General features: G+C 36.7%; 1 protein-coding gene across 6 annotated transcripts in view; it reads left to right on the plus strand.

The window, feature by feature from the left end:
• ZNF385B (zinc finger protein 385B) overlaps nt 1–27,619 on the plus strand; it is a 366,382-nt gene that overhangs the window by 226,368 nt on the left and 112,395 nt on the right. For 4 of the 6 annotated variants that reach the window (XM_006151637.3, XM_006151639.3, XM_006151638.3 and 1 more), the window contains one exon: nt 23,626–23,768. In XM_006151637.3, coding sequence (XP_006151699.1) covers nt 23,626–23,768 — 143 coding nt within the window. Of the gene's footprint in view, nt 1–7,114; nt 7,293–18,661; nt 18,834–23,625; nt 23,769–27,619 lie in introns of those variants that run through there. The other 2 variants (XM_006151641.3, XM_006151640.3) reach the window with 2 other exon arrangements.

A 27,619-nucleotide genomic window follows, 5' to 3' on the forward strand; every position in this document is an offset into this window, starting at 1 on the left:
TTGCTGCTAAGTATTTCAGGCCTTTATTTGGCACTAATGAGGAAAACACTGCTTAAGAATATTTGAGAGTGAAATATGTATATTTAAAAATAATGGCATCTGATATATAAATTTTCTTACATGTCATGAATGGTGCAAGAGATATTTTGCTATATTTTGATTATAAAGCAGCATAGCATAGTGGCTCAAGTGTGAACTTGAGAGCCAAACTACATAGGTTCAAACCCCAGCTCAGTCACTTGCCTGCTTTGTGACCTTGGGTAAGATATTTCATCTTTTTGTGCTCTGTTTCCTGATGTAGAGAATAAAAGTAATAGCAAATTGTTTGCTTTCTATATTAATTTGAAGACTGGGTGAATTAACATACAAGAAGTGCTCAGAATAGTGTTAGGACATGCTAAATGCTATATGACTATTAGCCATTGTTATATAGATGTGTAAAGATGACCAATAAACTCTACTTAGGTATATAGATGGTGTAAAAAATAAGTTAGTTTATCCTTAGTTTAGGATAGAGCTTTAACTTGTTTTCTTTAGTCATAATAAAGTGTACATGCCTGGGAATGAAAGTGAGCGATGAGCATCTTCCACAGTGTCTGGCCACACCGCAATCCCCCTCCTCCAGTCGCAGCCAATTAGCTTCTGGTCATTTCCACACGTGCCCAGTATGTCTCAAGCTAATTGGCTAGGATTCCAAGTATAGTCACCATGTGCGATCCAGCTTCTTCTGAGCAGCACATCATTATATCACCATGGAGCTGGTGGTCTAGAATAGGGCTTCGCACAGAATTTATTATCTTTGGATTGGATAGCCCTAACTAGGACCATTGGCATTTTTTCTGTCCCCCTTCTATCAAATCTGCATATTAATCAGTGGGTCTCCTTACCTCTGTGGGCTGAGGATCCCGTAGATGGCAATGTGCACTAAATATTTGGTAGATCGGATAAATTCCGTGTCTCATGCCTACACGGCCTATTTTTTGCCACGTGTATGTTAGTCTCACTGTGATAATGAAATACCAATTATCTTTAAATGTTACTGATTTCATACAGCTTCAAATATAATCAATGAATACTAAAGGAAAGAATAACACTAATAATATGTGAGAAGTCCTTGAAACTATTAGATGCTTTTAAAAAAAAGTCTTCACATTTACAAGTCTGGGAAAAAGTTCACTCATTCACTTCAAATACGTACTGAGTGCCTATCTTAGGCCGGGCACTGTTCCAGAATCTGGAAATGGAGTACTTACAATAGAATATAATCATTGCCCTCCTGGAGATTATATTTTAGTGAGAGGAAACCATGAACAAGTAGACAAATAAATGAAGTCATTTTAGAGACAAAACATACCATGGAGTAATGAAAGCAGAGCGATGTAATAGAGGGAAGGCCTCACAGAGGAGGTGATAATTGAGCTGAGATGCAGCTGAGCTGAGCATAGAGCATTCCATGCTAAGGGCAAAGGCAGTAAAGCCATGAGATGGCAATGACTTTGACATATATGGGAATAGGCAGAGGAAACTTAGCTCTTGCTGGTGCAGAGGAGAGGTGGTACTAAGTGTGGCTTTTAGCAGGGCCTTGAAACTGGTGTAACCTAAAGCAACGTCTTTGATTTTGTTCAAAGTGCAGCGGGAATCCATTATGCATGGAAGTCACATGAATAGATTTGTCTTTGGAAGTCACATGATCAGATTTGTCTTTTGAAGCAGATTGTTCAGCTGCTATGTGAAAAACCAGTGTGGGAGAGCCTAAGGGGTCCCAGGAAGATCCATTAAGAGCCATTAGTTATAGTCCAGGTGAATATTGATGTCTTGCAACAGAATGTGGCAGCAACATGGAGGGAAGGATGAAGATTTGCATCTGTGTTGATGGTGGAAACAACCGGACTTGTTGATAGTCTAGATGTAGGTGGGGAGCTACAGGAGGAATCAAAGACTCATATATCTTAGTGTTGCTCAAGTCCTGCTACACTGTGGAAGTTCTCCAGCCTTTCTTTTTGGTGCAACTGTTGTTTATTGATCTTCTGATATGTGCAGAACATGGCGTCAGGTACTTAGAATATATTAGTGAACAAAACAAAGATTCTGTCCTGTAGAGGTTATAATCTGTCTTTTACTTCTATATCTGCACCTGTATTTTACACTAAATTTCATGTGTCTTTGGATTAGTCTTTAATTATTTCAGGTATATTATTTTTATTTGCAAAAATAGTCACATTCTTAAGGAGCAAACACCCTACTTTTCAGTTTATCATGTCTAGATCAGTGATGGGGGAAACAAAAGTAACAGTTAAAATATGTTTTGTTTGTTTTTTAACTTTGCCAGAGGGCACATGTGCTCACTGGAAAGAGACAGGCAGTGAGAAAATTTTACCCCCCCACCCCCACGGAAATGGTTATGCTGCAATCCATTCTCCTCCATTTGTCCCTCCTTCGGGAATTTTGGGCACACATATACACCCAGAGTGTTTCAAAAGCCACCAGGACCGGGATTTGAACTGCACAATTTTCCATGTGAGATTCAGTTGCCTTAACTCCTATGTCATGAGCTGCCACTGCTTTTCTTCCCTCACAGATAGCTTATTTATCAGTTATCTTGCTTTAAATAAGTAAATTTGTAAAAATCTAAGATTTCAATTCAGATCATTGGAAAAGCTATCATTTATTCATTAAAAATGATTATTTACTCTCCTAAGAGTTACTTTAAAATAGCAGGTTTCCCTGCCTCATTAATGTAATTAAAAGTTTGTCAACATGTATTTGTCTAGGAATTGAAGCTAAAGTATCAGAGGTCATAGTCAATTTTAAATTAATCTAAAATGAAGACAAAAAAGCTGACATTTAAACTGTGAATAAAAAACGATAATTTTTGATTTCTAAAAATTCAAATACATAGACTTTATTTCTTCATTTGGGGTGGCATGGGGGCGGTTGCCATAGAGCACATAAGCTCACCGGAAAGAGACAGAAAGAAACAGTAAGCAAGTGAGAAATCACCCCAACCCCCCCTCCCCCCCGCCAGGAGTATGGCTACACCTCAATCCCTCCTTCTCCATTTTCCTCTCAGGGTTTGGGCACACATGCACACATGCCTGGCATGATTTTCAAGCTGCCAGGTTGGGAACTCAAACCATAGTCAGCCATGTGAGAGTTCAGCACCTTAACCACCATGTAGACCTTACAAGGACATTTTACTTTCTAAATTTATAATTTACAGCCAAGAGATATAAAATGGCAATCATCCTGACAATGAAAAATCTGCAAAAAAATTGGCTTCTGGTTATGGATTGCTGAGTGTATCTTAAAATATACAAAAGAATATAAAAGTCATGGTTTATGTTTTACATAAGCATCTGAGCATCTTCCTAAATAGGATATTTATTCCTTTTCAAGACCCTTGTAACAATACTGGCATTGAGGTGCTATTGCTAATGTAATGCTCTGTCTAATATAGACATCTGGGGTGAAATTAAGCTTTTAAGTACTAGTTTAGGAATCTAATGACTCTGTATGATTTTGTTTCTATGTAAAATGCTTCTGAGTTCTTTAAAATGCTGGCTTTAAAATCAAGGTCAGGAACCTACTCCATTTATAAGGGAGTCTTCTAAAACGTATTTCTGTGATCCTCACAATCCATGCACTCTTTGAAGATGATCTGGTCATAATTATCAATGGGAAATAATCAGACAGTATGCAATTCTTTTTTTTTTTTTTAAGGGTTTTTTTTTTTTTTTTTCCTATTTAGGCACATGCATTCACCAGAGAGAGACAGTGAGAGGGAAAAACAGAAATCCTCCCCCCCTCTTAGGGGAGTATGGCCACACCACAATCACTTCTCTATTCTCCATCTAGGAGTTGGGGAATTCATATGCCCTTCTTGAGTTTCAAGCCACCAGGTCTGGGACTTGAACCCTAGTCACCCATGTGGGAATCCAGCACCTTAACCACCATGCCACCTGCTGGCCCCCATAATTCCTATAAGAAAAACATAGATGTTGTTCCTTTTACCTCATTTCTTTATTCAACACAAATAATCATTGAGTGCCTTCTTTGGGCAGGGCACCCAGTCACAGCAAATTAAGTCTAGTTTCTAACCCAAAAGAGCTTAGAGCTCTTTGGGGAAGAAGACACATGCACAAATAATAAGCATTCAATGTCTTAAGTACTGTAATAGAGATGTAATGGGATGTATTGCAGGTTCAGAGGAAAGCAAGACATAGTACTTTCTTCCGAGAGAAGAGAGGAGGCTTCCTGAACGAGATGACATTTAAGATGCTATTTGAAAATGGAGAGAATTAGAAAGGGAAACAGAGAGAAGAGCATGCTAGGAGGCATGACAACATGAACAAAGTGCTAGAACTAAAAAAGTGTGCATGTACAAGAACCAGCTAAGGTTTCATGCTACGAACAATTCTGCAGCAGCTACCAGGTGTAAGGCACTGCCTAAGGGACCAGAGACAGAAAGAAAACAAGATGTGGGCTTTGCCCTTGAGGCAGAATTTAACACGTTTTATAAAATGTAAGTGAGAAAAAATGTTTTCAGTTAATTTTCAGGACAGTGGTGACTAATGAACTGAGGCATTGGAATTTAATTCCATGGCAATGACTTTGGTGATGGTGATAATAATGCTCATTATTCACTAAACATTGACAAAACTGTCAAAAAAATGATTCCTGTCAATGTTCTAGGCACAGTGGTAAGAATTTACATTCATTATTTCCTTTAGACTTCCTCATCAGATATGATTACTATTTTATTCCTACTTGTTAGCTGCAAAAATTGGAGCTTAACAAGTCAATTCATTTATGTCACCTGTGGGGCTTATTAAATCGCAGATTGATAGGCCCTATCCCATTTTGTGATTCTGCAGGTCTTGGATGGGACCAGGAAATTTGCTTCCTAAAAAGTTTTTAGGTGGGGACCAGCTGATGGTGTAATGGCTATGTTACTGGACTCTCATGTAGTTAACTGCAGTTCGAGTCCCGAAGCCGGTGGCTTAAACTCACGCTGGACGCATGTGCGTGCATGCCCAAGATCCTGAGAGGAGAATAAAGGAGAAAGGATTGTGACATGGCCACTCCCCCTGGGGGCTGATTTCTCGCTTTCTGTCTCTCTGTCTTTCTGGTGAGCACACGTGCCCTATAACAAAAACCTCTCCCCCTCAAAAAGATAAAGTTCTCAGGTTATACTGATGCTTGGTGCTAGTTTGGGACCACACTTTGTGCACTGCTGAACTAACCTGAGAATAAATAAGAGGTAATATAGAGAGCTTGGGTGTTTGATTTGCTAGTGTGGCAGACCTGAAAATACTATAGAAAAATACTTCAAGAATAGGTTCTGATTTAAAGATAGCAAAGAAGAAGAATGGTATACTTTGCCTAGTTCCATGGGAAAAAAAAAAAAAAAAAAACAACTTTGAAGAAAACATCAACATCATCTCTCCTGAACAGAGATTTTTTAGGAGAGAGGTCTATCACAGGTAAAGATGAATTTTTTTTTTAATTTAAAAGCCACAGTTATAGCTATAATTTTATTTTAATCATGAAGAACTTATTATATGAGCAAGAAGTACAGAATTGTTATTTGAGGGGAAATAAATATAGAGTTAGCATGCCATTTAAAATGCTATTTTGTTATTACTTAAAATTTATCTGAGATCATTAAGTCTGGGGAAATGCACCCTTTATAAAAGCTGGTTTTGTAATTACCATTTTGTTTGCCACATCCACTTAGTCATTTAGGTTTACCTGTCCCTGATAGTTAACTATGCAAACCTGACATAAGTAGATATACTAAATCTCCAAATTTAGGTAGGTGTCATTGTTTGTCACTCAGATGTTGAGTGTGGTTGGTGAATGTGCTAAATTGCACAGCCAAAGGTATAAATTCTTCCTGACATTTGCAAACATTATTCAAGTTTCTTTCATTCATTTAAATGCCCACTAAGATAAGTCATCAGTATAAACAACCACCAGCCTAGTCTAAGCAAAACAGCTATTCAGTCATAGCCATACTGTATGATGTGCATGTACCAGAGCCTAATTCTGATCACATAAGCAGATCTTACTAGACAGAGTGAAATTAGTTATACATGAGAGAAAATAATGTATAATTTTGATTGCAAGTCTACAAGACTGCTAATTTTTATCATAATTCCCCAGCGTAACTGAAATGAGGTGATTTTTTTTTTTTTTAATTTGCCAGAGAGTAGGCATATGCACTGGAAAGAAATAGAGAGTCAGTGAGAGAGAGAGAGAGAAAGTACCCTCCATGGGGAATGGTCATGCTACAATCCCTTCTCCATCTCTCCCTCCTTTGGGATTTTGGGCACCCAGTGTGTTTTTCAAGATGCTGAGTCTCAGACAGTGCAGTCAGCCATGTGGGATCTAGCTGCCTTAACCACTATGCCATGGGCTGACCCAAAATTAGGTTTTTGAGTTGAGATGCATAAACATCTCCAATTTGATATTACCAACATCAAACTTTCATCTGCATTAGTTTTTGTGAATTACATCCTCTGAATCATTTTTTAAAAAGAATTATTTATTTCATTATTATTATTATTATTGACTTGACCAGAGATAGAGAGAGAAAGGGAAAGTGAGAAAGCAAGCTGCCAGGTCCAGACTTCGAACCGAGATCAGTCCTGCTGGCTTCTGAATCTGTTTATAAAACCTAAAAATCCATAGGAAAGGAGATCAATTCTTTAAGCCTAATAGGATGCAAATAAATTATTCTGAAGTAACAGACTATAAATAAAGTTCATTTTGAGAACAGATTTCTTTTTGAAATAAAAAAGAAATTTAAAAATATTTAGTTACCCACTTAGAAAAAATAAAACAATGAAATCTAAATGATAAAATTGTTAATAATAAATAGATATTGTGAGAGAATTTAATTGTTTTGTTGGGAAGGAGAGGAGACATCAGATTTCTTGATTTGATTTTTTTACCACAACTGAGTGATATTTTCTAAGTATCTGGGAGAAAATTACATGAAAGAAAGTAACTTGTCAGTCTTTTAGGATATATTTGGTTCAGTGTCGTCAGAAGGTAGTCTGCCCTCTCCCTGGAATCAAGTTGCAAACACTATCCTCAATAGTAATTAGAGCTAAGCAGCAATTACAGGACTTATAATTTGTTCAGACACACTGCCTATCGGCTGTTTCCTAGCACCACATTTTACAGGAGCACCAGGTTGAAATGATGGAATTATTTATCTCTAAATGTAATACCTCGTGCAGTGTTTGAATGCAGAGTGAACGTGGACTGTAATCTTAAAAACGAAGGTAAGCATTGCTGACTGGTCAGCATTTACACCCCAGGGAACTTTTTCATGAAGTATGTGACAAAAATATAAAACAGTTCAAATCAATTTCAGAAAATGAGAAGTGTATCACAAATAGGACAAATAGAATTTGCTAATTTTATAGCTCCCCTTTCCAATATTATCTTGGTTTACTTTACCTCTTTGTATTAATATTTTACACTTTTTTAAATGTAATAAAATGTAACTGATGTCCTTTATCATTTTGAATTTTTTTTTTTAGAACTTTGTCTCAAGTTAACTACTAGGTAAAAATGAGATTCACATTTCATCCATTTATGCTAGATCCCTCCCTCCTTTTTCTCTTTTCTTCATAAAGTATATTTAAACTGTTAATTGTACATGTGAAAGAATCCACATTCAGAAGGACAAAATAATGACTGGTGGCTTATAATAAAATTAAATACCGTGAATGATTTGCACGCTTTTCACAGATTTTGGGGATGGATGTGTTTTAAATTTTAATGTTCCATCTAGTTCAGGTCAAAGCTTAATGGCTTCGTATTTATTTAGACCTTTGAGAATAGAAATCTCTCTGGAAACCAGGTAAGTTTAGCTCCTTGAAAGGGAGTATTGTCTGTTATAAGGTTGGGTGTATTTTGTATATATACAATAGGTACTTGTGAAGTTCTAATTTCTATTTTAATATTATCATCTTATTTTTCCCATGTAGGAAATCCTTTTTTTTTGTTTTTTCAATTTTGCCATTTATATAACATAAGTAAATAGTACTGTAAGGAAAGCCTTAGAATCTCTTGACAGTAGGAAGATGTTTTTATCACATGGTCCCCAGTGCGATTTTAGGTGGTTTGGAAAATATTGAAAGAGCTTCAACTCCTTTTGCTATCTCATTGGTGGATTAGAGGTGTAAACACTGAAGGTTCAATGGACTCTTACCAAAAAAATGAGTATGTTGAAGCTAAAGTGCAATAATTTTTCCAATGTCATTGAGACTATGTGTGACCTCTTGGCAATATTGCTCAGTGTAGTTTTCAGTAGGCTGGTACCTGATATTAGAAGAAATTGTTTTTCTAGTTCTGGGTTTATAATTGGCTTTATTTTGTATGTTTGCTTTGTAATGTAATTATTTATTCCTAAGCATTATTTTTCTTCATCAGAAAAACAGAATGATCATAAGCCATGTAAGAATTTCAAAGACTACCTAATATATGTAGAATATATGTAAGAAAGCTACTTAATATATATAAAAGCTCTTGTACTCTCCAATGAACGGGTACATACTAGTATAATCCAGGACACAATGATAAATTTCTGTAATAATATATCTTAAAATTCCATGGTGCATGTAAGTTTCAAACTTGTCCTGCTCTGTTACAGATACTGTCATGGATGATCATATAAAAACAATCCTCAGGTATTACAACTGACATGACTACTTAAGGCATAACTAGAAAGATGACCTAATTTAATTGCTAAATCTTGTGCTCGGGACAAACTTGTCCAGATACCAAGATAAAATAATCCTACTATTGATCTTTCGATTTAGAGAAACAAATATTGAAAACAGTATTTATACAATGCAGCTGCAAAACAAGACAAATGACAAATTTTACAAGTGCTTTCTTGTTCCCTGGCAGTATTATGGTGAGAGACAGAGGCAGAGACAAGAGAGAAAGGTAGACACACACACACACACACACACACACAGACAGAAGCAGGAGAGGAGAGAAGCAGAAAAGACAAGTGGGGGTAGTATAATCCAGGACACAATGATAAATTTCTGTAATAATATATCTTAAAATTCCATGGTGCATGTAAGTTTCAAACTTGTCCTGCTCTGTTACAGATACTGTCATGGATGATCATATAAAAACAATCCTCAGGTATTACAACTGACATGACTACTTAAGGCATAACTAGAAAGATGACCTAATTTAATTGCTAAATCTTGTGCTCGGGACAAACTTGTCCAGATACCAAGATAAAATAATCCTACTATTGATCTTTCGATTTAGAGAAACAAATATTGAAAACAGTATTTATACAATGCAGCTGCAAAACAAGACAAATGACAAATTTTACAAGTGCTTTCTTGTTCCCTGTCAGTATTATGGTGAGAGACAGAGGCAGAGACAAGAGAGAAAGGTAGACACACACACACACAGAGACAGAAGCAGGAGAGATGAGAAGCAGAAAAGACAAGTGGGAGAAAGAGTGACTACGGAGGCAGGAATAAGAGAGTTAGAGAAAGGGAGTGTTGGAGAAAAGAACAAAATTGGGGAATGCATAGAAATTGTGCAATTTCAGAACTTTGGATTCTTTTTGCACCTTTTTGCTTTTTTTTCTTTTAATTGGAAACATCCTTTGTCAAATTAAATACATTGAGCACCAGGTCCATTTTTATGACTTCTTGACTTTCATACACGTCTTTTAAAGCAAAGGGAACTGAAAAAGTTGTTTGAAGTCCAGAAGAGACCAATAATCAAAACAAACGTTCTAAAAGAAAAAATTTCTATTCTTTCATCACTTTACAAAATATATCACCAAAAAGAAAAATAATGGGTGTTATGACTAAATTTCTACTTTCAATGAGACGTCTTATTAAAAAGTCATCATAACTTTGACTTCTGTTGTTCATTGAGGAGATAAGAGAGAATCATTTGAGCATCCAGAAAGAAATTCCATGTACAGAAATTACTAAGCTTTTAAATAGAAGATTGTGCCATTTGGAACAACATGGATGAAATTGAAGAACATTATGTTAAGCGAAATAAGTCAGACACAGGAAGAAAGATATGTCATAGCTCATAAGTAGAATTGAAAAAAAAGAATACATGGAAAAGAAAGGTAGCTACCAGGAGAGGCTGTGGCACAGGGAAACATAGGTCAGAGGTTACAAAGTTGCAAATGGTCAGGATGACTTAATCTAGAGACATAAATTACAGCATGAGGACTGTAGTTAATAATATTTCATTGTAGGCTAGAAATTTTCTAAGAAAGTATATTTTAGGTGCTTTCAATCACACACACAACCAAGGTAACTATTTGAGAGATATGTCAAATAGCTGACCTATAGTAATGTCACTATATATGCTGTCAAAATTTTTTGTTGCATACAAAAATAGCTTCAGTATATGCAAGAGAGAACCTGACAGTCAAATTCTACAATAAAAACTTTAATGACTTTGATAAATATTCTTAAGAGAATCAAACAAAATAAATTGTAAATAAAATTAGTTCAAAGTCAGTATCATAGTACAAGAGTAAACGTTGTAGATAGGGACCAGGCAATCATTTATGGTGAATCACTTCTAAAGCAGATCCTTGGGTATTCACTGAAGGGCCTTATCTGATGCTGTTTTGCATATCACTAGTGCCCCAGAAGTCGCCTTCATGACTGGAGCCAGTAGCATCAATTTCTAGGATGTCAGAACAACGGCAGAGTTCCAAGAAGTCAGGCTCAGACATTATCCAACCTGCTAAATGCCCACTAAGGACCCTTAGGAGTACACGCATCCCCTGGGTCACAGGACATTTCATATTTCTCAGGATAATGGTCATACCACAGTGTCTCCCAGCTGCCCAGCTCCTACGTGTGCAGGTGTTAGGTATACTGCCTAACTAGGTTGTTCTTGGTGATACCATTTTTGTTCTGCTTTACTTCATTTGATAAAAAGTGAGATATTAGGAAACTACCAATAAGGAATCAGTACTAATTCTAGCTCACTATACAAGACTAAGGCGAACTCACTGCTCCCCCTCCTAATTCCCTCCTCCCCTTCCCCCCCTCCTAGCCACAACATCACCCCATTACTGGCATTCTCTGCTCGTCCCATTCCTGGAATGGTCAGATCAGGTACCCCTAACCCAGGTTTCCATAGGGCTAATACTGTGACTTTCAGCCTGCATAGCAACCCCCCCCCCCCCCCGCTGCTGGGCGGAGCCTCATCTCTGCTACTCCTGGGTGAAAATGGCTTCTTCACTGATTGAGAATCACGAATGGCCTCTCTGTGATGGTAACTGTGATTATAACACTCTACTAGAATTTTTCTTGAATGCTCTACAGTGCATTATACTCATGGTGACCATGGGTTAGGTGTACAAAAGGGTCAAAGGGTTATAGCAGTTTTTGCTGTTTCTATTTATTCTCAAATTGTCCTTCCTGGGAGCCTATTATTGTGCGTGTGTGTATGTGTGTGTGTGTGTGTGTGTGTGTGCGTAGCTTTGAAATGCTTGGTTAATATTTAAGCTAAGGAAACTTTTTTCTACCATGATGAGAGCAGAGAACACTAGCAGAACAAATATTAACTCTTTAAATTGAGCAAATTTAAGGAGGAATATCTTTCTAAAAGGATAATTTATTCAAACCAGTATCCACACACACACACACACACACACACACACACACACACACTAATCCAATTCACCAACTTTTGATCTTTTGGTTGTTAAACACAAATAGTCTGAACACTGAATGCAAGAACTGAAATTCTCTGAACTAGTGGACAAAACATTTTCTGTTCTGGAGCTAGAATTTATAGCAGCAGCTGGGTGCACTGACCTCCAGAGCTGCTGTATCTGGCCACCTTCAGCCTGGCCCCATGTGTACACTGCGTCAGAGAGGCCTAAGGGGCCTGACTGTTTGATTTTCTAGAATGGAAGGTCGGTTGCCATTGCTTGGAATAATGTGTCTTTTTAGATAGCATTTTTGTTGCAGTTCTGATAGCACTTCAGTATAAAAGCCATCGACATAAATGTGGGTGTTCCTCCTACCATGAAGCTATGTGAATTAGCTGTATTGATCTGAACTGTGTGGTTAAAAGCATGGCTTTAATGGGCTTTGTTTTTCTTTTTTTTTTTTTCTCATTGGAAATATTTTAAAAATTATTTAAGATGAGGTGTTGCAGTCAATCTTCTGCTCTTTAAACTGTAAAGAAAGGTTGCTTTTCTCTTGGCCACACTGGGTTTTCTTCCTTTAAATTTCCTTCTTCTGTTATATATATTAGTGAAACATTCAAATTAAAATCTCATAAAAAATGGATAATTTATTTTAATTTTCAGTCTGAAGAAAACATACCCAATACTAATCTCCTTTCTTTCCTAAGGAAGGTGATAGCTCCAGTATATGATTGTTGTACATGTATGATGGTAGAGATTTCAATATCCAGTACTTTCCCTGGGCTCTAAGTGTGGCCCTACCATCAGTCAGGCACTACGGTGGTGGTATAAACTCTCCTAATCCCATTTTTCTCATGTAGAATGAAGGTAAATTCCTAAATGATATTTATCTCTAAAATTTTATGAAATATAATTCTTCTAGAAATATTCAGCGACTTAAACAGGGTTGTTGCCTTTTCTAGGAAAGGCTTTATTCTTAGGAAGGTTTCTAAGATAAGTCATCCTTCTGTGCTGCCGTTAGGTCCCTGACACGCCGTGGAGAGCAAAGATAGTAGCTCTGTAACAGAAAGAGGCCTCAGACCTCACACAAGGGTCTCGATGCCTTCGACAGGAGTCACTGGGCAAATGTAGCTCAGGACCATCTCCACGGGTCTTTTTGCCAGAAAATGTCGTCAGTCTCCCGTGACCTCTCGATCCATTTTCAACCTCAGACAATTTTAGTAAATCCCTGTCTGGAGATAATTTTGGCTTCTCCAAAGACAGTAATTTAGAAACTAAGCACATGACATTCCCCTTTGATAAGTCAGGTGTATTAAAAACTATTTCTAAAAATTTGAGACAGCATTTGTTAGAATCCCGTTTTTCATGCTTAATAGAAGTTGAGAAACTAGAAACAAAGGAACAATGTTTTACATTTGATCTTAACCATTTGAATTTACTTAAATTCTGAATTTCTTTCTTTTTTTAAATGGTGCTTAGGAAAGGATTCCAACTAATGAAGCATATCATGTTTAGCCAAATTAAAGTTTGTAATATGTAGTAAATAAATCTTGTCTATTTTTTCTAACACTTACATATCAGAAACTCGATACATTGGCAAGATATTCAGGTATACGCAAATCACCACTTGGCTGAGTGTGTTCCATTAACCACAGCATCTAAAAGTCATCTATTGCACCTTGGTGAAAGATTCATCATTTCGTATCAAAGCCGGTATATTACTAAACCCAAAGGACATTGTGGCTTAAAATCTATCACGAAGTGGCTTCACTGCTGTTTTTTGATACAGCACTTCATTAATGCTTATAAACTTCAATGTTGTGCTCAGAAGGATTTATTTTTAAATGCGATGTCTGCCAGACTGCTGCTGTGGCATCTGCCGTTGGAGCTCTTTGGAAGGAACCCTGAGCTGCCCCAAGGGAGACTCAAGCACAGAACTGCCTATTGTTAGGGTTTTATAGACTGAGTCCTAGATATACATTTTTTTCTTAGTGAAGACTGATTCTAAGTCTGTCTTCTGTATCCACTGTGAATATTCAGCAATGATGCATCAGCATTTAAAGAGAACTTTTACTTCTCTGCAAATCGTTTTGAGCAGAATTAAGCTGGCAGTGTAAAAAAGAAATTGAAAAGCATATATTCATCTTAAACTATATAAATTAGACAGTATTTAAAGATTAGGAAATTTGTCAAAATATTTTATTAAAATTAATAGCATTTACTAGACTTCTAAAAATTTCTGTTAATGTATAGCATACAAAAAAGTGCACATGTCTTAAGAATACAGTCAAAGGAATGCACACAAGTATAACACGCCTGTGTAACTGGCATCCCAATCAAGAAAAGAACATTCCAGCAACCTAGAGGACCCTCTCATTCTCCCTTCCAGTCACTCTGCCCCTACCCCATCCTTATCTTTTCCACAAGGATAGCTACTGTTCTAATAGCATAGATTTGTTTGCCTGGTTTTGTGCTTTATGTAAATGGTGTATCATACAGCATGTATTCCTTTATTTTAGTTCCTTTTCTCTACAGCATGTTTGCAAGATTAATTTATTGTGGCATGCAATTGTTATATCATTTGTTCTTATTGTGATATCCATTGTGCAAATGTTTTGTTGTGTGAAGACACTGAAATTGATATTCTTTTTGCTGCTGATGAGTTAATTGGCTAATTTTTAGTTTGTGACTATTATAAGCAGCATTGCTATGAGCATTCTAGTACCTGCTATTGCTATTACATACTGGAAGTAGAATTTCTGAATCAAAGAGTATTTATATATTCCATGTAAGTAAATATTGCCAAATAGTTTTTCAAAACAGCTGTAAGAATTTACATTTTAGTGTAGAATTTTAGTTACTCCGTACAACAGTTGGTGTTCTTTCTTTACTGTCTCTTTCTAACCATTCTTGCAGGTGTATACTGGTATCTCATTGTAGTTGTATTCTGTATATCCCTAATGAATAATGAAGTTAAGCACCTTTTCATGTTTATTGACCATTTTCAATATCCACTTCTGTGAAATTTCCATTCTTTTGCCCATTTTTTAGTGTTTTTTTTTTCTTATTGATCTGTAGTTCTTTTTTCTAGATTTAAGTCCTTTGTCAAAAATATATATTATTAATATCATCTCCTACTCTGTGGAGAACCTTTTCATTCCTTTGATGATGATTTATTGCTACATTCTTATTTTTAGTAGAGTATATTCATTATTTTTTCTTTTATGATTAGCACTTTTTTGTTTCCTATTTATGAAATGATTGCTTCTTTCAAGTTCACAAGTATTTTTCTTGTTATTTTAGTTATGATCTAGAATTAGAATTTTACAGATACCTTGGAAATCTAAAAAGTCTTTCATTTAAATATGTTACAATTTTTGCATGCTTTTGCTTATGTAGTTTCTTCCACCATTCTCCCATATCCAGCTCTCAAAGCACCAGTCTTTCAAAGTTTATCTTAAGATATATTTTACCTATGAGTTGGGTTACTGGGTCATATAGTAGTTCTATTCACTCAAAGGATAGGAAAACACTCAGTTGGAAAGATACTTGCACATCCGTGATTATTGTAGCATTATTCACCAAGACATGGAACCAACTTAAGTGTCTAAAAACTGATGACAGGACTTAAAAGCCATGACACATATACACTGAGGAATGTTACTCAGCCAATGAGAAATAATGAGGCCCTATCATTTGATTCTAAGTGGATAAATACAGAGGACTTAATGTTAAGTAAAGCAAGCCAGATTTTGAACGATACACACTGTATATCCCACTCAGTATGTACTGAATTTCTACACTCTACGGCAGAAATGGAAAGATCCAAAGATATGCTAGTAGAGAGGGTAAGTGTAGCTATCAGGACTATAAGGGAGGGGAGCGGGTGATAGAGAACAGGTGGTAGAGGGTGAGTGGGCAGGGCAAAGGGAAGAAACATTCAATAAAGGAATGTAAATTTCTCTGTGGAAAGAAAGTTCAGTAAAATTTTTGCTCTGTAAAAATTTTTAAAAATTGGTAAGTAAAGGGGATACCATTTTAAAAAAAAAGAGAGAGAGAGAGAGATTTCACCTGTGGAAACATGTATGAAACCAACTCTTAGCCAGATGCAATTTCTTTTCTCCTTGAATCTCCTTAATATTGTTATCAAGTGTCCTCCAGTATTTCTTGCCTTTTGTGATAAGTATTAATGGATTTCACCACTTTTTCTGTCCTAGAATATCACCTCATATTTGAGGAGCTGGAATAGGTGGTAACTGCAGTCACTGAAGCTTATTGCTCTGTGTCAGGCACAGGGTTAAGCACTTTGCATAGAAAAAAGTCACCATTAATTAGCTCTCTTATCAATCCTGATATAAGTACTTTACTTTTCTTAATTTAAATCAAATAAAATAGAAGCTAAAACATGATCATTTGACCAAAGTCACACAAGGAAATAGTAGACAGGAGTCACCAACTGTGTGTCCTCTGAGTTGCTGTTTTTAATGTATGTAAAACAGTGTTGCCTGAAGAGCATACCACAGAGACATGGTCATCGCAGAAATTCTGGGAATGAGGTTGAGGGGGACGCTTGGTTCCATGCTCCAAAAAATTGAGGGAAGAAATTATACCTCCCTAGATGTTCACAGTGTCTGTTAGCATATTAAAAGCTATGAAATGTCTTGTTAAAAAAAAAAAAAGAAACATTTGAAACTTTGTTGAAGTCAGCATTTTCTAAATTTGTTGCCAGAACGTTTTTTTTATGTACTGACTTTATATATGGCAGACTTCATGGAATGATACCACCGACTTTAGAGTCACATGAACAGGAGTTTAGCAGGCCAGATTATACAGTGAATTATTAGAATGTTTCTAAATTTCATCTTTTTTTTAAAGAATTATTTTGTTGAACTGTATTAATTAGTTAATTATTTAATTTAATTTGACCAGAGAAGGACAGAGTGAGAGAGAGAGAGAGAGAGAGTGAGAAAGAAAGCTGCTGGGTCTGGGACTCGAACCACAATTGGCCATGTGAGAATCTAGTACCCTTAAACACTACAATATCTGCTGGCCCCCTAAGCCTCATCTATTTAATCTGTAAAATGGGGGTGATAATAATACGAGCTTTATAGAGTTTTATTACAATTTAATAAAACAAGGGACATACATTACTTTGTACCATATCTGGCACACAGTAGAATCTCATTAAATACTAGTTATTATTTTCTATTATTTATTTAGTTAGTTTTGCTATAGGGCATATGTGCTTGCTGGAGACAGAGAGAGAAAGAAAGTGAGAAAGTCCCCCTCCAGGGGGGTTGATGCTGCTGCAATTCCTTCTCCCCCATTCTTCTTTCAGGATTTTGGGCATCAGTGTGTTTTTCAAGCCACGAGTCCTGAACTCGAACCATGAAATCAGCCTTGTGGGATTCAGCTGCCTTCACCACCATGCCACTGACTGCTCTTGATCTTCTTTTAAAAACATAAAATAAATTCTCTGTGACTCAGTTTGTAATGGCTGTAAGCTGCCAGAACTTGTTGGTCCTTCATAAGTATACTTAGTATTTGGGGAAGATTATTTTTAGATAAATATATTCTAGAAACAAATCTTATAGAACATTAAAAATGCTTTAGTTATTAAGTATTAGATACTAACATTAACATCAAATAAAAGTTTCAACTAATTTCCAGTTCTAAACTATTCCTGTTTGGAGGTTGACTATTTAAATCTCTTAGTTTGATACTGTAGATAATTCTAAAAATTCATGGGAAATGAAAGTAAAGTATTAATTTATTTTGGTGCAAAAATAATTTTAAATCCATGCATAATTTTTGTAATATTCTTTCTCCATGAATTTTTTTTTTTTTTTTGGAGAGATTTTCACTATAGGGCACGTGCGCTCGCCAGACAGACAGAGAAAGACATAGAGACAGAAAGCGAGAAATCACCCCGCAGGGGGGATGGTCACACTGTAATCCCTTCTCCTCTCGGGATCTTGGGCACGCATGCACACGCTGAGTTTTAAGCCACTGGGTCCGGGACGTGAACTGCGGTAGACTACATGGAAGTTCAGCGACATAGTCATTATGCTAACTGCTGGTTAGCATAATGAAGACCTCTCATATGTGTGTATATGTATATATAAATGATTATATGTGGTTGTATACTTACATACTTGTAAGTATATATACATATATGCAATGTGCTTAGGGTATGCCTGGTTCATAGTGTGTGATATAAAAATGTCTCTGTTATTGTTTGACCTATTCACAAGGAAAATCCTTTATCAGTCATATCCCCTATGTACATAGCCAGCTCCTAGTAGCCATGCTTGATGGTCTCTAGGTACATTATTTTCCTCACATTGCAGATTGATGAAAGAATGGAAATGATGATAGAAAAGGAAAGGATACTGGATTGGTAACTGTCTCCTGTTAAGAGGGAAAGATACACAGTAAATGGGCAAATGAGAAAGCAATACAAAGAGAAAACTTGAGTTTGACAAAATAAATAAATAACAAAATTTGAAATCCTACTCATTTTAGTTTCTTTAAAGAAATCTTCAGGAGTTCTGTAATTGACATTGGCTCCTACTACCTGCTAGCAGAGTAGGATATGTTAACTGGTTTTCTGCAATACTTAATACAGTGCATACATAATAATGGGAGAGAAAACATAACTTCTGCTGGATATAGAATAGATATGAATTTGATCTCATTCTACAAATGCATTTTATGTAGATTTTCTGTTGCTCTGGTATATTCTCCTTTCCAAAAATAAAGTGTTTTGTTTGTTCCTGTTATGATACATAAAGAAGATCTACTGTGAAACCTCAAAGCTATAACCTAAATGGGCCTGCAGTGTCATACTTCCACAGGTCAAAACTAAGGGCACAATTTCATGTGTCACCTGACTTTCAGTGAGGTTTTATTGTGATGGATTATGACATAATCCATTGACATAATAATGTGCCTATTACATTACAGAGGCAATTGACTGAAATAATATTCTTTATAACCACAGTGATGAGTTATCTTCATACTGATTTCATAGCTATAGGTTAATACAACTTGTATTTTACCACCAAAATGAAATTTATGGGAGAGTGTTAATTGTACTCTTACGGAAAGTATATGGACTTGAAGAATTTCCATGACAAGAGAGGTGACTATTAGATCTTTGGGTTATGCATGCTTGTTTGTATGTATTTAATGTTAGTACGAACATTTTGATAAACAGATATGCATTGACTGATATAAAAAGCATCATTATCAAATATGGTGGAGCTATATTATGACTACTCATGATGATATGTATTTGATTATATCCTATGTTCTCAGACAGAGCTACTTATTGGAGGTTTCTTACATAATAAAGGTTGGTTCTGTCCCATGAGAATAGCAATGTCAAGGGTGTATTATACCACCTTTTGCATTAAAATACCTGCTCTTGGGCCAGCCAGTGGTGTGGTGGTTAAAGTGGGTGGATCTCACATGGCTGACTGTGCAGTTTGAGTCCCAGACCTGGTGGTGGCTTGCAAAAAATATGCTGAACATCTGTGCATGTGTGTCCAAAATCTTAATGGGAGAGAGAAATGGAAAAGGGATTGTGGTGTGACCACCCCATTTCCCCTGCTCCCTGAGGGGGCAATTTCTCACTTTCTTTCTCTCTCTCCTGCAAGCACAGGTGCCCTCTAGCAAATTAAAGAAAAACTGTTTATTATAGTTTCAACCTTTCTTTTTTTGGCAAGTCCTTGACTTTTAAAGAAATTAAACATTGCTTGGGTTATAATTCATTTTGGCCAGATTTCTGCTCATTTTTCTACTGATTGTCAGGCACTCAGAGGTGAGAAGAAAGACTTTCTAGCAGCAGCAGCAAAATTTGGAATAAGGTGACAGAAGGATCAAAGCATATAATAACCTGTTCAAAGAAGTGAGCTTTATCCGTATTTATTTCCCACTTGCAAAAACCTTCCTTTTAAGCAATCAACTTTGGTGTAGCAGTATTAAAAAACAGGTTTTCAAAGAGAAATTAGCAAGGTTGAGGTAAGAGAATTGATGAAAGAATAGTTTATATTTATTCAGGATGATCTACCAATACTGTACTTATAACAATCTGTGTTTAACATGGCAAATTGTCTGTCATTAAAATGCTAATGAAATGGTAAACAGCTGCTAAGTTTTTTATGCTAATGAATGGTGACAGCTAAGTAGTTTTCAAGCCTTGTCTTTATTAGCATAGAGATTTGATTGGGTAAGAGGGACCGTTGTGCATTCTGACCTTTGTTGATGGAGCAATCTGTTGTCAAGCTCACCACTGTGTTCTATTTGATTTGGTGTGTTAGTACACATAACTTTTGTCAGCTCTTAAGGGCCCTGTATTACACAATGCTATCAGAGCCACCAATGTAAGCTAACGGAAAAAACTTTGCTTCTTTTTAAAAGACCCACAATGGAAAATAATTGCAAATTTTTTCATCAAGCAACTTTAAGTAGAATGATTCTGTATATTAACACTTTCTACTTTAGATTTTTAATAATTATAGAATAATAAATTATGAAGAGTCATTGGTCTCATATAAAACATCTCTCTATTCAATCTCTATTTCAATTTAGCTGGATTTAGAGCAAAGCTTTTAAAATAAATATTTTAATAAGTGCCTCTAACATTTGACATATTGATACAATACATCATCTTGGATCTGCAAGCACAGAAGTTAGCAATGATATAATTTTACCTAATTAGAAGAGTAATCTATAATAAAATACAGGGTGGTTATGTGAATTTCAAGATGAGATCAGAGTATTTATGTGGGCGTTAGAAAATGGTCTTCAATCTACATTTTTGGTTGAATCCCTTTTTGCTGGGTCCTACCCTAGATTACCTACTGGACAGAGCTAACCCGAAGACTTGTCATTACACATAAATGCCCTTCACTTTTTTTCTTTCTGTTTTCAGGATCAATGTAAATGAGATATGACAGTTCATTAAACACTATTGCCAATAATGTTCTAGAATGATTTGAAATATGATGTGGAATTTATTAAGGATATTAATTACCCAAAATGTATCATTGAAATAGGAATTATAATGGTTTCGGGACACTGTGTAAAAGACTGATGGAAATTTTAATAGTTGGAGGATTTTTCTCATACTGCTCATTTTTCTTTGAAGTCAGTAGGGGCCTTTAGGCATATAATCATTTATAGTCGTATCTAGGCAGGCCAGAAGTTAGAACCCTCATACACTGCTGGTGGTAATATGAAATGGTTCAGCTTCTTTGAAAAACAGTTTGATAGTTCCTCAAAAGGTTAAACCATATGGCTAGCCTAAGACCCAACAATTCCCTGAATTCTATTCCTAGATTTGTATCTGAGAAAACTGTTCTGTATTAGCTCCAAATCTTAGAGGGCTTACCCATATCATGATGTTTCTGATTCCAAAGAATATACCCAGAGACCTAGAGGGGAAGACATGAGTTTATTTACACTGGGGAAAACAATGTTCTGCTCACTGCCAGGTGGGAATGGTCCCTAGCATCATGAGCATAGGCTCAAGTCTTATACCCATAAGAACAAAGCATTCATAAATCAATTATAGGCCAATGTAGATTCCTTGTCACCAAGACAGGAGGTTTGAAGATACATTTGCTTGAAAGTTACAGTAAAAAGTCAGCTTATCAATGAACAGAATCAGTAGAGTATGCTTAGATATAAGTGCCACTAATTTTGTGATGTTAATGTGGAGGGGGTGCACATACTTCTGGAATGGCCCAGCTATAGGCCAGTTCCATGAGGTGAAGGTCATGGTCACAAGTTGTTCAGGAGGCCCAGTCAGACCAGTAGTCCTTTCTCATGGAGAAAAAAAAAGGGGAGGGGGTGGGAGAGAGCACTATATATAGAATCTGCCTTCACCCGGAAACATATGGCCACATAAACATCTATAAACATTTGTTCACATTAGCGTTATTCATAATACCCAAAATGTGGAAACAATCCAAATACTCATCAGCTGATCAATGGATAAGCAAAATATGAGACTTTGTACAGTGGAATATTGTTTGGCCTTAAAAGGAATGACATTCTGATACATGCTATAACATGGATAAGTCTTGAAGACATCATGTCAAAAAAAAAAAAAGAAGCCCATCACAAAAGACTACATATTATATGATTTCATTTAAATAAAATGTCCAGAAAAAAATGTATATACACAAATGATAGATTAGTGGGTCCAGCCACATTGGTGTATTCTATTGGCACTGAGTCCCATAGGTTGGGACTACTCTCAAGAGGACTGGATTCAATTCCCAGTCCAGACTGGAGGCCAGGCACAGTGGTGCACAACTGTAATCTCAGCAGCTCAGGGAGGCTGAGTCAGGAGGTTGTGAGCTGGCCTGGGCAACATCATGAGACCTTTCTAAAAAGTAGCTGGGTGTACTGGAGTGCCTCCTGTGGTCTCAGCTGGGAGGCCAAGGCAGGAGGTTCACCACATGAGACCTTGTATTCAAAAAAGAAGAAGGAGGAAAGCAAGAAAAAAAGAGAAGTGAAGGAGGGATGAGAGAGAAGGAAGGAGGAACAAAAGAAAGAAGGGAAGAAGCAAGAAAAAAAGGAAAGGAGAGGAGAGAAGGAAGGAAATTAGTGGTCTCCAGGAGCTGGGAATATTGGGAAAAAAATTGGGAATGACTGCTAAAGGATACAGGGTACTTTGGGAAGAAAAAAAATTCTAAAATTGATTGTACAACACTATGAATATGCTAAAAATCATTTAATTGTTCAAAATAGGTAAATTGTCTGATATATGAATTATATCTCAATAAATCTATTATATTAAAAGAGAAAGAGACAGAGAGACAGACATGCCAGAGCCTATCTCTCCAGGAGTCACCAGTACCTTGGTTACTTATTTGTACTATGTGGAAGCTCTGACTAAAGAAGAATGCATCTTACTGAAGAGAGTATTTTTAATCTCCTACTCACATATTAAACTAGATATCTGAAGGTGACAGGTGAACCACCAGGTGGCATGGTGGTTAAGGCACTGGATTTCCACATGGCTAATCATGGTTCGAGTCCCAAACCTGGTAGCTTCCTTTCTCATTTTCTCTTTCTCTAGTGAACACATATGCTCTATAGCAAATTTAAAATAATAAGAAGAAGAAGAAGAAAAAGAAGAAGAAGAAATATAATTAAATATATAATTCTTTTTTTAAAAAAAGAGGTGGCAGCTAATATACTTAGGTGGGATGGTTCCTAAGATAATGCAAAACACATTTTAAATAAAAGTTAAAGATAAACATTGGAATTCCTGTTCCAACGGCTCCCTGTTCCCTAATACCCTGTCCACATCTGTGCAATAACAGTCCTATTAGCTTCCGTAACTTCCCAACGTCTAGACTGTCTATTTCCCACAAAGTAAGGGGGACTTTCACTTTTGTTCTACTTAAGAAAACAAACTGAGTCATAACTTTCTTGAGATCAGACTACATGTAAGAGTCAAAATTTCCTTTCTCTTTTATAAACCCTATAATTATCACTGATTTGCTTAAAACATACCAGTTAGCCATTCAGTAATTCTGAGTAATAAAGAGCATCTGGTTTGAAGAGGTTTCTGCCTCTTCTCCCCTGCATTTTAGGCTAGTTAAAACGCAATGGGTTAGACAGCAGGATGTTTTCATTCAGGGCCACCTGTCAATAAGATGTGTACTATGTATTCTTGACTAGTCTGAGCAATCTTAATCCTCTCCATAGGGAACATTCTGGATCGCTCTCTTAGATCATGAGGAAGAAGATTGTTTTAAACCGTGTACTGGGCCATTTGCTTACTTCCAGCATAACTCTCTTGCTTGCAGGTTGCAGTCAATGGTCTTGGTTTTGCTCTGCACCATAGGTTTGGGAGGGAAATGACTGTAAGTGAGAGACTGAATTCGTTTTTATGTGTTGTTTTGTATTGGCAGGCAGTACATGCCACACTACCGCCCTTCCTGCTCTTGTGCGCACACCTACCCTGATGGTGCAGCCTTCCTTGGATATCAAACCATTCATGTCTTTTCCAGTGGACAGTAGTTCTGCTGTTGGGCTCTTTCCAAATTTTAACACAGTGAGTAAACACATTTTTATTTTATTTGTACCCCCCAACCTTTCTTTCATTACCTTTGGGAATAGGCAATGGATATAGCCTTTTTCCAAAGTGTGTCATTGTAGCTCAGCAGCGCTCTGAAAGATGATGGTTCACCCATAGGCATTTGTCCAAACAGTAGCCAATTAGGCCCAAAACTTGTATGTTTATTTTGGAAATATTTCTATAGATGACTTTTACCTGTTGCTTACAAATTTTAACAGGTTTTTCAGTGGTTTTAGAACCTATATCTTTTCTGGGATGCTACACACGTGCTCAAGAACATAATTTAGAGATATAAACCACATTGATTTTTCCCTACTACTAGAAAGAAAAAAAATGGCTATAGGCTTTATTTCTCTGGTGCATTTTTACTAGAAAGATACTTTTAGATAAAGTATGACTCTTATACAAACAGAACTTTTATTTGGGGGCTATTGTGGATTATGGGAACCTGACTCTACCAGTGAAAAGAAAAAAAAAAAAAAAAACACCTCATTTTAAATCTGCATGTTAGTTACCTGTATGATGCTTTTACATTCCCTTTAAAAATAATGAAAAACATTAGTCACCTGCCTATGTTGACCAATATTCATCACTCAGGGCAGTGGACAGGTTCATGTCTGCCTGAAGGACCTTTTGTGTGAATGCCAGTGGAGGTGGCATCTTGCTACAATAGAATTCAGCATAAAGTCAGTCTGTAGCCAAATTCTAAACTTAGAGCAAGAGAAAAGTTCGAACAGTTCAGGTGATTATATGAATTATGCCTGTTCTGTTGGTAAATACACTCAGTTGGGGCATGATGGCTTCAATGAATGATACAGCATTATAAATACTGCTGTAATAAAAACAAAAACAAAAACAAAGAAGAATCGCATTATCAACACCACCAGACAGCGAGCATCTGAAGTACTGCCAAATGTCTTCTTTTGTAAACTTATCTTCTGTATGAAGTGAAAACAGCAAGAGGATTTTTCCTCAAGGATTGTAAATAAAATCTGCTGACAGGCCCTCTGTCTGGGCTTAGTGCTGTGAGGTAATTAGGGGGTGGTGGATCAGCCAACTTTCTAAAGAACACTGGCCTTCACTTAGTGAGTAAACAGTTGAATGTTTTGTCTTCTCTGGGTTTTTCAGAGACAAGGCAAACAGTTAAAAGAAAAGAAAGCTCCAAAGGTGAGCATCATTTCTAGTGCAGTGAAGCAGCTCAGTAAGATAAATCACACCTGCCAGGGTCACATTCATCTCCTGGGAGAAAGCCTCCCAAAGCACCACACTGCGGCTTCGGAGAGCTTGAACCCCAGCATGCCTGTTGTATGCTCTATCAAGGTGTGTGAGGCCTTCCCAACATAAATGAATTAAGCTATACTTCTTAGGATATATACTAGGCATTTGTATTTTGATTATTGCACCTTTAGAGACAGCATACGTAACCATTGCATGTGGTGTCCATCCTTCTAGCCCCCTTCATGGAAGCACGTTAAGTGCATAGCCAATAGGCACACAGCCCTGCTTTTCTTTTCATAGCTGCAATCACACAATTAGCACTATTCTGTAAGTCACTTTTTCCAGCTATCAAAATGTCTTAAATCTATCTCTCTGTTTTTAAGGGCTATAAAACAGTAATGGAGAGGATACTTTCATCAAGATTTTAAAGTATAGTTTCATAATGGCTTGGCAATGTTGCATAGGGTTCCAGATGCACTACGTGCCCTTTTGTGGTTTGATTAATTATATAAAACATTTTATCTTATTGTATATTTTAGAGAACTCAAAGAATAATTCTATTTATAGAAATTCGTGTTTTTCCTTCTTGGAAGAAAATAAACTTGTAATTTTTAAATAAAAATACTATTTAATTAAAGTGACAAATACTGAAAAAAAAAACAACCTGCCTGACATACTTATTTTGTGCTCTTTATACTGTGTCCAGAGCACTTATTACACTAAGAATCCTTACCGTAGTGTATTAAAAAATAAGTTATTTGGGGGCCAGCAGGTGGTGTAGTGGTTAAGGTGCTAGACTCCCACATGACCAACTGCAGTTTGAGTCCAGGACTCAGCAGCTTGAAAATCCCTCTGGGCATATGTGCACGTACACCCAAAATCCCAGGAGGAGACTGGAGGAGAAGGGATTGTAGCATGGTCATTTCCCCAGGGTGTGATTTCTCACTTTTCTTCTCACTGTTCCTCTCAGTCTCAGGCAAATAAACATGCCCTGTGGCAAAAATGTTAAAAAACAAAAAAACCCTTCAGTCATTCCAGACCCAACCATGGTGATAAGGTAGAACATGGCCACTGTGAATATGGAGCTGTACAGGATGTTAGGCTTGATTTGGGATCGGCGGCGGAGTCAGAGGCGGCAAAGACAAAAATACCAAAGTCAGGCCTTGGGGTTTAATAAAACCAGCAAAATTTATTCTTCAAAAAGCTCTCAGATGAGGTCCCTCAGTCTGGTCAGAGGCCAAAGGGGTCACACGCAGGGTGGGTGATGCTCATTCTTAATGAGCCATTGTCTAATAGGTGGTCACCACAGGTCCTTGTCTGGCCAATGAAGGTCGCTGTTTCTGTTCAACATTGGTGGGCAAGCCAAATGCTGAAGGGCGGGAAAGTCCGTTGGGGATGGTGGGCCAGATGTGGAAAACAGGAAAGTTCCTACCTGCGGGGAAGTTTCTGCCTATCCCCAGACCTTACACGGGAAGCCTGGGTTTCAGTACTGGGTTGACCTGAACATGCTGGATGCACTTATGTCCATGACCCTGACTGGCTAGGAGGTTGAGGGAGGATGATGGCATGATGAAACTCTTTCAAGGATGCCTGTCTGTCTATCTGTCTCTCTCTCTCTCATTAAAGGAAGAAGTATAGTAAAAACCTTAGCACAGCATTAATGGGACAAAAAAATGGGGCATTATCTGTTGAGGATAACTCTTTATAGAATTATTAACTGGACTGGGGAGAAATCTACACATGTTTAAATATTCACTTTGCAAGCTAAATAACACGATTGAATGTATAAAAGAACTCAAAATAAAATTTTTAAAAATTACAAATTAAAAAGAGAAAGTTGAGTAGGACCCCTCAAGGTCTTTATAAGATGATAATCTTGTAAAGAAATTAGGGGCCAGCAGGTGGCATGGTGGTTAAGGATGCTGGACTCCCACATGGCTGACAGTGGTTCAAGTCTGAGACCTGGTAGCTTGTTTTCTCACTTCCCCTCTGGCTGTCCTTCTCTGATCAAATTAAAATAATAACAATAAATAAAGTTAAATAAAATAATTATTTTTTAAAAAGAAATTAGTTTATTCAGATCATTGGATTACATGTGATTTTTTAATCACTAGTTACAATTTAAATTTTTTTCTTATAGTCATTTTCATTCCAATGTCTAATTCACTCAAATAAAATTTACTAGGGAAATTTTATGAAAATAATTGTCCACATGGCAAAACACTGTTACAACAGTACTAATGATTACACTGGATTATTGTATACTTGGGTTGTTTTATATCCTTAGATGTTTTACATCCTTAGTCCTCCTTTTGAGGATTTAGACCTCAAAACATTTCAGTAGGCCATGATTAGTATTCCTATTGTCTGGAGGAGGAAAGAGAATTATTATAGGAAGAACTGAGGCTTTAATTAGAATCTTTAACTTTGAAACTCAAATTCTGGCTTTTCTCATCCTTGGCTCTTCTGTTCTCTGTCACCTCCCACCTCATTTGTTATGAACAAATTTCAATCATAAGTCTTTCTTACTCTTTTCTGGAAGCATGGTAGATCATTTTCAATAGACAGATTAAGTAAAAAATATTTTTTTGAAATTATAAAAATATTTT

The sequence above is a fragment of the Tupaia chinensis genome, unplaced genomic scaffold (genome assembly GCF_000334495.1).
Source record: "Tupaia chinensis unplaced genomic scaffold, TupChi_1.0 Scaffold000322_1, whole genome shotgun sequence".
NCBI lineage: Eukaryota > Metazoa > Chordata > Mammalia > Scandentia > Tupaiidae > Tupaia > Tupaia belangeri.